This window comes from Erpetoichthys calabaricus, chromosome 5 (genome assembly GCF_900747795.2).
Source record: "Erpetoichthys calabaricus chromosome 5, fErpCal1.3, whole genome shotgun sequence".
Lineage (NCBI taxonomy): Eukaryota > Metazoa > Chordata > Cladistia > Polypteriformes > Polypteridae > Erpetoichthys > Erpetoichthys calabaricus.
In genome coordinates this window covers 239567346-239579882 of record NC_041398.2, presented here as the reverse complement: position 1 = coordinate 239579882, position 12537 = coordinate 239567346, and the positions used below count along the sequence as shown (strand labels likewise).

Sequence of the window (12537 nt, the reverse complement as noted above, 5' to 3'; positions counted from 1 at the left end):
GTACTGCCCTCTATAACATTGGAATATTAGGCTTTCATTTTGTACTCTTATGAGACAGATGTTTTGAGTCAAAGAAGTAAAACTCACAGATCATAGCACTGGAGAGTGGTGACCTGTTGCATCTTGATGCAAGTAAGAATTTCACTGTACTCTGTACACATGACAATATTGACCTTATGAATCCATGAAGGCCACCACCTTGCATGTAAAACATGAAAATTATAAAACCCATCAAAAACACTTGGCAACAGTTCGATAAACACACAGACAAAAGAAATGCTTGAAACGAAAGAAGAACCCACATTTTATTGCACTTAAGTTATAAGAAAATAAAAATTCTAAATGAATCAAATGATAGACACAATCCCTTTAAGGTTTCTCTGTCTGTTATGTCAGGCAGTTACATTAAATGAAATTAAAACACCTTGAAATCTGATTTCTTAAACCAGATTATAAATTAACAGAAATAAGGAGAGGAGAGGAAAAAAACAGCTTTTTTAATATACAGTGTTAAACCACTTTCACAGTTCAGCTTGAGTTATGTGGCTCTCGGAGAATGAGGCAAATCATTTGGCTACTCTTTTCCTGTTTTTTTTTTACCCATGGTGCTTTGCATTTACACAACAACTTTAACTGCACTGTCCATTCAGTAGCTTGCAGAAATCATATGTAACATCTGTAATACTTTTAATACTAAGACTGACCCGCAAGGCTTAAATCCATTATTTATTAAAAAATATTCTGTCAGTATTTGCTTTTTTGTGTGTGTACATATACATATATATTTATTTACTCTCTCTGTACATTCATACACACACTATATATACTGTACTTATACACACACACACATAGACACACCTATGAATGCATCTACAAGTGCATGTATTTGTATATATTTACATATACATACAGTATACATATTATATACACATAAAACACCTTTTCATTCCTTGCAAATCCACCACAACCCACAAAGCAATAAAATTTCCCCAGAGAACAGGCTGAAAGACCTTCGTCCTAAGGAATGTGTTCACATGTTTTTTCTGAATCCGAAGCACACACAGATTTGATTTTTTTTTTTTTTAATTTATTTGTTACTTGCAAATTCATTTGTCTGTCTGCCCAAAACATTCTTACTTTCAAGCCTCTCAGAGGCACATTTGGCTCAAGTTTCAGTGGCAAAATTTTATTTATCTTGTTTCTCTTTTGCAAAGTCCAAACGAGTAAATTTGGAATTCAGTCTGAGACTAAAACGTCACAGCAACAGGAGTCTCAACCTTTTTTTTTTTTTTTTTAAAAACACACATCTTTTTTAGCAGCATAAATAAGGTTTGGCCACTGGGAATACAGTTCAGGGATGGGATGCCATTCCTGTTAACTTTGAGACACACCCTCCCCTACATAGCACCAGCATTGAGGAACTAACCCAGCCAGACACTGACAAGAACAAGGAAAAGAAAAGAAAGAAAAAAAAAAAAAAAAAGGTGAGGGGGAAAAAAAAAAACATTTGCGCAATAAACCCAGAATTAGAAAGAAAAGCAACAAAGAAAACCAAAACACACACAAGAAGAGAGAAACAGAGTATAAAGAGAAACAGGTTAATACTGTGACTGATTGTTGTTGGCAACATTAGGCAAAGATTTCATTGTATTGATCAAATGTACAAAATAACAAAAAATTCACAGTACATTTTCTCTTTTTTAAAAACCAGGAAACATAAGGAAAAAAAATATTTATATATATATATATATATATATATATATATATATATATATATATATATATATATATATATATATATATATAACTGAGGCAAATGCCTCCTGGTTTGACTGCGGACCAGTCCTTCTGTTTTCTTGTAGATAAGCTCTCTTTTTATTTTACACTATAAACATTTTACATGAATGTTTGTTGATTTATTTAACATCTTGATGCAGCAAAGAATCCATAAAATGGGTTCCTGTTTATATGGGAAATAAAAATACACATAACGGTTGCATCAGGCTTGAGTGAACAAGTCTCTCTGTGCTGAGGTGCCCTTAAACTGAAGAGGAAATCTCTTGTGATGATGCCAGATACAGAGTGTGCATGTCAGTTATAAATACGAACTCCCTCTTCTGTTGTCTTCCACAGCAGACTACGACTCTTCACCACTGCATTCTGTTTTCCACAGGCCAGCACCCTCCTCTTTTACCAAGAACCCAAAAACTGGGTAGGATGGGAAGAGTTGGAAGTGGGTGTGTATTGGCAGGGGTGATGGATAGGGCATATGTGTAAAGTGTAATGCGTAGACATTTCAAAATCTGTGCGTCTCTGTAACTCTCACTCTCTTTCGTCCTTCATTTCATATCCACATCAAAGTCTAGCACAAGCAGCTTGGTCTCTTCTGTGCCATTGCGACTGCCCACTGCACACACTAATTTGGTGTTAGATGCCCGGATGCGCCATACTACTCCACCACTGCCACCACTCTCCAATGTTACCAAGTTCCGGATAAACTCTCCCGTTTTTAGGTCCCACAGTTTCACAGTCCCATCATCTGAGCTGGTAATTACAAAGTTCTTGTTAAACTGAAGGCAGGTCACAGCACTTTGATGTTTGTGGGGGCCTGGAGATACACATAAAAGAATTACAATTAATGTTCATAGAAAATGGCAAGAGAAAAAACAAATTTTTTACACTACTGTAGTTAGATGTACTTAATGGTCTCCTCACAATAAAAGAACTTCTTACATTATATACCTAGCCTTCAAAAATGATGCAAATTCATTTGAGCAGATGGTGCTATAATGATTTAATTTGGACAGATGCTGTTATAATAAATAAGAAATCACTAAAGTAAAAAAAAAAAAAATATATAAAAATGTGTAACATTAAACCCTTTTACAGTATTAATGCATGGCAGTGTGATGGTGAAATGCAAATTCAGTGAATATTTAATTTAAAAAGGAAATATTACATTCTAAAGAAACTATTAAGAGTTTTGCAAAAAGATTCACTTTACTTTGCTAATTATTGTAACCTTCAAGTGTACCACAGATGCAAGACTGTAAAAAATCCTACAGCAACAATTCTCTTTTGATATATTGTTTAGCATAAGACTGTCTTAAGAATCTGTATTATATATCAATATTACTGACAAAAGACACACAAAAAGACATGCACTCAAATGAGGTTTTAAACTATATAGTTTGAGGAGACACTGCATTATTAAAACTACAAAATCTAAACCTAAAAAATAAAAGCCAATTGCTGCCCATAACAGTTATTAATACAACTGTAATCAAAATGTAACCAGAGGACCAGAGAAGGCATTGTTCCATAAACTTGCACATCTGTGCTGCTTCAATAGCCACCACAATGTTTCCCAAGGCTTCCCCCCCCCCCCCCGCAAGACTTGTCAAAATGCATGCTCAACATATTATAATGAGCACAGTTGACTGCTTCGTGACCCAGTTATCTACCTAACCTAGAAAATCCCAGATGAAGACCCTGCTGAGAACCCCAATGTCATCCTGTCCCAGCTCCAAATTTTGACTGAACAAAATGAGAGGCAGTTGAGCTTATCTTATTAGATCAACAAGAAAAATTGAATATTTATAAATGTATTAGGCATAATCAAAAATGCAAACTAGAAACCTGCAAAGCAACTTTAACACAGGGCCATACAGTTTAAGATCACAAGGTGCATCAAGATAATTTACAAAGGACAGGAATCTATTTTCTGTCACAAAAGATGAAACTCTAAGACATTGGAATGAAAAAAATAATGGGAGTGCTCTGCTACAAAATCTGCTCTTCAGCGGTGAAGTCTGCTAATAAAGAACTCTAAATAATAAAGCAGCAGCCTCACAACGCTGCCAGAGCGTAAAGGCCAGCGCACATACTATATCTCCCCAAAAAGACATTAAACTGCCTGATATAAAGTATTTTATTTCTTACTGTTTGTAAATGCACAAATTCACAGCTTTCTAGAAATACATAAAGTCTAAAGTCTACACAGAATAAAGTCTATTCTATGTCTATGTAGAGTTTATTTCTTTTGACTAATTAGACTCAGTTGCTACAACTAGACATTCTGTAGTCAAGAATGAGGTAGGAATTAGCAGCCTACAATGCAAGTCATAAAATACTAAAAACAGAGATGGCTGAGTCGACAGACACTAAAAACTTTGGTGATGGCAAGTCTAAAGATTTGGTGCATAAAAAAAGTTATGAATGTAAATAAATGTGCGAAAAACAAGGACTGAGGTATGCATTTAATGTTGATATAAAAGCAAGAAGGGAAAAATTATAAAAATGAACCACTGTGAATGTTTGAAAAAACCACCCATTTGTGTGAATATGGTAGATACATCCCAATGCCTCTTTAGCACAGAATACTTGAGGTTTAAACCAAATTTAAATGCAGCAGCCTTTATTGTCTGTGGGGACAGTAAAGTAAGCCATCAAAGAATTAAGTTTGAAGAAAATGGAAGAAACTGCAAATACAATGGACAGTTCAAGCATGTGTAATTTTCAGCAAATTACAAACATTACTACTTTTTACATTTACTTATTTGGCTGTCGGCTTTATTTAAGACGACTTACAATATTTATGATACAATTGGTTATATTTCTTTTGTTTTTCCAATTGGACCACATGCAAGTCAAGTCACTAGCTCCAGGTCACACGGTGTCAGTAGTGAGATTTGAACCCCAACCTCAGGGTTTGAAGTCCAAAGCTTTAACCACTGTGTCACACTACCTTTTAGTGTTTTGACTGAGCAACTATTCTGACAGTCAAAAATTTCAAAGCAAAAATTAAAAGGAAATCAAAATAGTAATGTTAAAAAAGTGAGGTAGACTATGTATTAGACCTTGCTAGATTACCTTGGGGAAAACCTAAATTATTAATTATGACAACACAAACACCACAGTGGTTTATCTGTATGACATTATTTGTCCTACAACTTCTGCAATGCTTAAACTAATTCATCTTGGTTAATCTTAACTCACCTTGCAATGTCTGCAAACACTGTCCCGTTTTGATATCCCAGATTTTAACAGTAGAGTCTGCATTCCCAGAGACCAAAATGTTGTCTTTGAGTTCCATCCCACTAGTCAGTGACTGATGCCCTGTTAACGTGTGAATGCAGTTTCCTGTCTCCACATCCCACACTCTGATAGAAGTGTCTAGTGAGCCGCTTACAACATGGATGCCGTCAAACTGTGTAGTTAAAAAAAAAAAAAACAAACAAAAAAAACACAATATGTTAATATTAAAAAAACAACACTGCAGTGCAAATTCCAATTTGGCAAAAAAGTACATTAATATTAAAAAGTTACAAATAATCAGTCCTTCTAATTTGACCTCAAAGACTAAGAACTTGGCTATACCTACGATCGTATCTTACTGACTTTTAATATTTTCTCACCATACAGCTAGGACAGTTAGCCAACAATACACTTATCGAAAAAATAGTTTCTATTATTATGATGCAAACAGAAATCTTTTTAAAAATGTAATTTTGCCTGATAAATATATCTGAAAAGAGTAATTTGCATATGTAAAAAACCCCACTGCATTACTAAATGGTGACTTCACCCAACAGGAAACTGAAATGATCCTAGAATTTTAATAAGTTGTACTCTCTCTACAGTCAACCACGATTTATCTGAAACAGCTGACAAGTCTGGTCTATTAATCGTTTTGCACTTTTATGTTTAATAGCACCTCGGAACACTCATAATGGGGATAAAATTATTCAATGAAGAGTGCCATATAAGAACAAACAGAACTGATTAAGTAAAAGGTGATCTATATATTGTGAATTTACATTTGCATGATATTTTGGAACCCACTATTGCCGTTCCCTGCTTAATTATATAAAAAAATATATTTATATATTTGTTCAATTCTTTACAGTCCGTTAGTGCTCAAAACTTACAGCAAACTATACCACCCACCTGCAACGAATAGACCCTGTTGGTGTGTCCCTGAAGTGTATGTAGACAGGTTTCTGTCTCAGGATCCCATACTTTGACCATGAAGTCATATGCGCCGCTCACCACTCTCCTGCCATCATACTGCACACATCGTACTGCTGCAACGTGACCCATTAGAACATGTAAACACTGGCCTGAGTCAATATCCCAGACTCTGAGCGTAGCATCCCGGGACCCACTCACCACTCTGAGAAGGAAAATGACATAGCTGTTAGATGGAGTTTTACAATTATAAGTTTGTTTTCTTTACTGGCCAATAATATGTGCACTGTAATGAGCTTGAATGTAACAAAAAATGTAATCTCTTTATGGTGTAGGGACACTGTAGCCTTTATTTAAAAACATAAAAACAAGTTTGAAACAAAGTTCACATGCAACCTAATGTTTAATCTCAATCTTTGTTGTAATAGTTCAAGAAACAAGCATGCAAATCATTTTCATTAAAGCAATGCAAAGAGAAGATCATCCCTGATGTTAGGTGATAAGGATACAGTGTAAAAGAATATCTTTAAAAATAAGATATTGAGACCGACTCCTCATAAATAACAGAGGTGATATTCAAGTTACTATATGTGTAAATATGCAAATGTATGTGTATATACTATACATACTAATTATGCAAATGCATGTGTATGTGCATATACATATTATATACATACTGTATAAACACAAACAGTATATTTACAAACACATTTACACACAAATAAATAAACTGCCTCCTCCAACATTTATTTATTTATCAAATTATTAATACCAGGATAGCACTATAAAGACCGACCTTGAGGACAGAACAGCACACGGAACAAATGTAAATTATTATATACACGACTCTTAACACAAAGTTATTAATAAAAGCTAAGGAAACTTACAATTTGAGCTGACAACAAAGGCAGATAATAACTTTACTTCATGATAGAGGTTTGGTTATATTATTTAACATACAGACACAACTTAAACTAGAAATCGCAAAAAAGAAAAAAATAAATAAAATGATTACTTACAAAGTTAAATTTTTTATAATGGCAATGTTGTATCTACTGCATTTCAAAATTTTTCCTGTACTTAGATTTATTTACATATAAGATTGTGTTTATTTAATGAATTTAAGGCTTAAATATCAAAAAAGAATTATCAAGCAGAAATGGATGATATAGTCAAAAATCTGTCTTAAATGGTTACTCAATATGAACTTGATAGTGCCATGGATGCCATATCCTTACCTTTTTTCATGAAGATGCATACAACGGACAGTAGAGGTATGCCCATATAGCGTGTGAATACATTCCCCAGTTTCAGCATTCCATACTTTTAGTGTCCGGTCTGTTGAGCCGCTGATGATAATATTGTCCCTCATCTGAGATGACCAGACACCACCAGTATGACCAACTAGTGTTCTTAAACACTGAAATAAAAAAAACAAAAACAAGAAAGGATTAAAACAACTCTTGAGATAAAAGTCTGAAATATAACATACAACAGAGAAGCAAGGAGACAAGTTCTTAGTCAGGATTCAACAAAGATGTGAAGATGATAACAAAAGACTACTTTCTCACATGTTATCTGTCTGCTTGCATCATTCATAGAGATGTAAATAACAATTTAACAGAATTAACATCTAATCTAAATTGATTTCTGTAGGTTAACCTTTGAGCCCACCATCTAATGAACTGTTTCTTTATTCTATGACATTTGTGACCATTCAACCCTGCACAGCAGATTCACTGTTTGACTCAATTTTATTTTAATTATGATGATTTTACAATTTGGACATGATTCTGCCATTGTGTTGGTATGAGAAGCCTGCACTGTCTTGATGTTTTTTCGCTTTAGCAATCAATGCTTTTCATTACATCTAAAAAGGTCAACACCAGTTCTATGCAGCATAACACTTGACTTTATGTGATCTAAATTTGCGCTTTTAAAAATAATTACTGTTACAAATATTTTGCAATGCCTATAGCAAATGATTTACACAATTCTACTTAATAAAATTTTATGTCCCAAATAATTCTGAACTATAAAACCATAAACAAAAACAAACAGACCATTTAGTCCTTCAAAAAATGTGCACTTTTTAAAATCGATGATTATGAGGTTTGGTATAACTCCTTTATCTGATTTGTTTTTTCTAACGTATAGTTATATAGTTTTACAGCTGTTGATTATTTTCTTAAGTTGTACTAGAGGAAAATGATCTTTAAGTGGTGTGAATGAGGGAAATCCATCAAAGTCACATTTGAATGAATTGCAATAAATACATTTGAAATATGAAGAATAAATGTTCACAAGTAACGGAGTAATCAACTTACTACCTGGAAGACGGCACTGAAAAAGTCAAAATATCTGTTTACATAAAACAATGTTTCCTTAAGGGCTTATGCACACCTGAACATTTTAGTAGCTTTAACACTAGATGAGAACGCTCCTAAACCATATGCCACCTGTAAAGTTATCAGGTATTATTTTCAATGATGATATTGACATCTAAGCATTTTAGCAGGAAGCAATTTAGAAAATTCCTATCCACAGCAGTTTGCAGGTGATTTCAGCCATATGCTTGTTCCACTGAAATGAAAGGAATTGTTTTGCAGTGGTATTATAGGAAGTCTCTGCCACTTCCTGTGGGATGAGCTAGGAGTGAAGCAGGGAGCTTATAAACTAATGCCATGCCTCTTGAACAGTATGCAAACAGAAGTCTTAACTGAACTGGTCCAACAGCACCCTGACTTGTATGACCCAGGTCACACCTTTTTTTTTTTTTGGCAACAGAACCCAACAAGAGTATCGGGTTTGGGTGCTGTATTATCTCAGGTTGTTGATGACCAGAAACACCATATTTGTATTTAGGCTGTAAATTGTTGCCCAGGTAATGCAATTACACTATTATACAATTACATCCACTATAAAAGTAATGCCTGGCAAAAAAACAGGAGGTTGAAGCACTCCATTACCACCTTTGGGGTTGCAAGTTTACATTGCTAACCAATGACATGCTGCTATAATGGCTTTAAAAGGCAAAAAAAAGATACAAATTCAAGACTCACTAGATGACTTATTCAAATTGTAGACTTTTCATTTTTTTATTCAGCACCGTCCTTCTAAATATGTTAAATATGTCTTTCCCAACTCTCAACGCAGGTGTTAGAAAGTCACATTGTTAAACAAGTGAACAAATCTGAGGGGGAGGGTGTGATGTATTGGCCACTTCAGTTACAAAGAAAACACACATTCACTCAGACAGAAGTCTGAGAAATGCTGGATAAATTGTGGTCATGCTCAGGTCTCTTAAATATTTTTATTACTTTGAGGAATAAGTGATTGATTATCCAATACAAGCAACTCTTCCCCAGGCTGGGGGTTCCTGCATCTTGCTGAATGCTCACAGAGCTAATGAAGCTCTGAAGACACCTTTATATTCTTTTAGTTACTGAAAGACAGAAACTGAATCAAACATCTCTTTAAGTCTACTGCTTGCTTTTGAAACACTCCACAATTGTTCCTACGAGTTCAAGAAAAAAGTGTGATTAAAAGGATTATTCTAAATTTTATTTGCGTAACTCTGAATCCTACAAAAAACAAATATGTGCTCATGATGCTGAAGATACCTCCCTCCTCTGGACATTCTGGAGACACAAATCACCTCACAACACAAAAAATGGTTTCAGGAAGTGATGTCTAGCAAATTCTCCCTGTGAAAATGAACTATTTCAAACTAGCCAACCCGCAGCGTAGCATATGCCGCTTCTTTAATGATTTTTAAGCACAGGGAAAAAAATGAACATTTGCAAAATTCGTAATTTAATAAACCATCAAGAAAAGTAACATTGCAACAATGCAATGCAAGCTACGAACCAACATACAATCTTCGTTCAGTACGCAGTGCCTGCTCATGTGCCCACCCCCAACTCCTAACCTGAGTCGCTTTCATCTGTGCACCTCTGAGCCACATTGTCTTTTCATTGTTCTTTGCGGTTCCAGGTGCTTTTCTATATATAATGCACCAAGTCACCTGACCATGGTAGTACCACTTACTGGGTATTCCTTGTTCGTGGGGAACAATTGCAAGCCCCGGTCTCTAGCACGAATGTGGTTTAACGGCCTACCCACGTCTCTCGGCGCCAAGTAGACACACGTTGTTCCATTCAGTGTAGCGCGCGTGCAGTACGGGACATCCAAGGGCATCACAGACTTGTTAATACTCAATCTCACGCATAATTATTTATTGATGGCTAAACACTTCCGGAAAGACACAGTTGTCTAAAAGGGGGTGGGTTTGAGGATTTAAGTCCTCGTTACAAAATGTGCAATTGAAGGGGAGAGTGGAATGAGATTGTAAGTGTTTCTTGAGAGCACGAGTTGTTTTGAAGCATTGCTGGCAATATTCACATTGCATCATTCGGTTAGTGTTGTGTTTTTTTTTTAATGTGTGCTCAGATATCTCTGCACTCGGAAGCTTTTGGAACAAAAGGTGCATTGAAAGTCCTGTGTGGAATGCGTTTGTTCAGGGGAGTGTGTGTTTAAATGTTTTTCAGGAAGAGGAGAGTGGGCAGATGACGTCACATTAGTGTGGCGTGCACGTGGGTGTGCACCCTGTGTGCACATACCGACAGCGTTAAAAGATGTCACCAGAAGATTATCACGTGTGTATTTGAGAGGCATGAGAACCTCGTAATGCCCATGATCCAAAGGACCGCTAAAGAGCAGGGATATGGAGAGACGTTGGGCTGGATTGTAAACTCGAGGAGAGGCATGAGGACGTTCTTGGAAGTAAATGGTGATAGTAGCTGGAAGCATTTGGGACAGTGCCACAATTTCTGCCTCGCCACCATAGACGCCGGACGTATTCATGTAGTCAGCGCATTGTTGAGCAGACTGTGTATAAATGCTTCTGTGACTAACAACAACAGACACCACATTGCCGAAGTTATCCCAATGTTGGCAAACACAGCCAACAGCCATGTTGCGAAGTTTGAGAGCAACAGTCTCGTCAATGACATTTTTCCAGAAAAACCCGACTGATAGAAACGAACAGTTACCTGATGCAGGAATTTGTATAACATTGAAAGAAGTGTTGTTTCCATGAAACACATTTGAAGCGGTAGCCATGGAGGGCAAATGAACAGTCAACGTGGCTCACAGTTGGATGTGGACTGTAGCACAGACCAAAGCGAGTGAATATGTGTTTGGTGAGCTGTTGGGGGTGGGCACATGAGTAAGCTGTGCCTCGAGAGCGAGGGTGGATGTTTCGAGTTGGCGGGCGGTGCTCGGAGATGCGTTCCCTATCACGTGGGAGGAGGGTTAGAGTTTGTGGGCGGGGCTTCATTGTTCATTTCCCATGGTTTTCGATGGTGGATGTGGTCGTGTGTCGTAACCGAAAAGAATAATGAAAAGTCAATGTGGCTAAGAGGTGCATGTGGACTGTAAGCACAGATGAAAGCGACTTACGGGGTGGTTGGTGAGTAGTTGCGTCCGGGCACATGAGCAGGCAGTGTGAATGCCTGGAGAGCGAGGGTGGACGCGGGCCGGGGAATAAGGAGTGTTGGTGGGTGGGGAAACGTTTTCCGTGTTCCTGCATGACCATCTAAGACGACGCATGTTTGTTGCGGATGCGAATCGCTGTATGTAGCGTGTAAAACAGTTTGCGATGGTGGACGCGTTCGTGTGTCGTAACCGAAAAGTCAACGTGACTCAGAGGTCCATGTGGACTGTAGCACAGATGAACATGAATGACGCTGTGTTTTGTGAGTCGTCGCATCTGAGTTGGTGGGCGCGGCTCTGCGAGTTGTCGTTGTATCCAATGGTCTTAGAGTTGGTGGGCGTGGCTCCTTCCTGCATGCGCCATGGGTGTCTTACTCGCTGGCAGCTTAGTGAATTATATATATAGATGTTGTAAGTCACCTTAGAAAACAAGTACTGTAGTTCCTTGCTTGATGCTGCCAGGATATGTGTGGTTTGTCCACAACTGTTAGATATATAAATAAGCCATTTACTTCTTAGAATCTAACTTAAAACCTAACAAACTTGAAAAAATCAAAAAGGCAGAGAACTAGTCTAGTTGCTTGAAACAAATATAATTATTTGTGTCACCTTACTAAACAGCAGGTATCCTGAACTACCTGCAATTCCAGTTCTCCTGCAATAACTGATAAGAGAGAAGCCCTCAGCATTTAAATTTAACTCGTTCACAGTATCATTTTTCTTAGCCCTTAAGGCCATTTTACATTAGCCACCTGAGTCTTATGCTTACAAAATAAATTTTAAGCTTTTTAATGTTTAATACCTCACAGGAATATGATACAAAGCAGTATGCGTCAGTGAAGTTTTTCCCTACAGCTAAACTGGACTCCATTCTTTAATTACCAATTATTTGCACTCTTGATTCACTAAAAGGGCCATCCGCCAAACTCAAAAAGGAAAATGCATTTTTAAAAAAAAAACAACTTTCTCCAATGTCTAGGCATTTTAGAATATTTAAAAAAAAAAACCAATCGGTTCCAGTCAAGTAAAAATCAAGTATTTTAGAAAAATAGGCAGCTATTTTGTATTCTT

The 12537-nt window shown here is 36.6% G+C and overlaps 1 protein-coding gene across 3 annotated transcripts in view; it reads right to left on the bottom strand.

Annotated features, from left to right (window-relative positions):
- Positions 1 to 277: 277 nt before the first annotated feature.
- Positions 278 to 12537, bottom strand: part of fbxw7 (F-box and WD repeat domain containing 7) — a 381234-nt gene continuing 368974 nt past the window's right edge. For all 3 annotated transcript variants that reach the window (XM_028802692.2, XM_051928159.1, XM_028802694.2), the window contains 4 exons: positions 7209 to 7390; positions 5950 to 6175; positions 4999 to 5209; positions 278 to 2608 (listed from right to left, as the gene is read on the bottom strand). In XM_028802692.2, coding sequence (XP_028658525.1) covers positions 2340 to 2608; positions 4999 to 5209; positions 5950 to 6175; positions 7209 to 7390 — 888 coding nt within the window. In that variant the 3' untranslated portion in view covers positions 278 to 2339. The remainder of the gene's footprint in view (positions 2609 to 4998; positions 5210 to 5949; positions 6176 to 7208; positions 7391 to 12537) is intronic.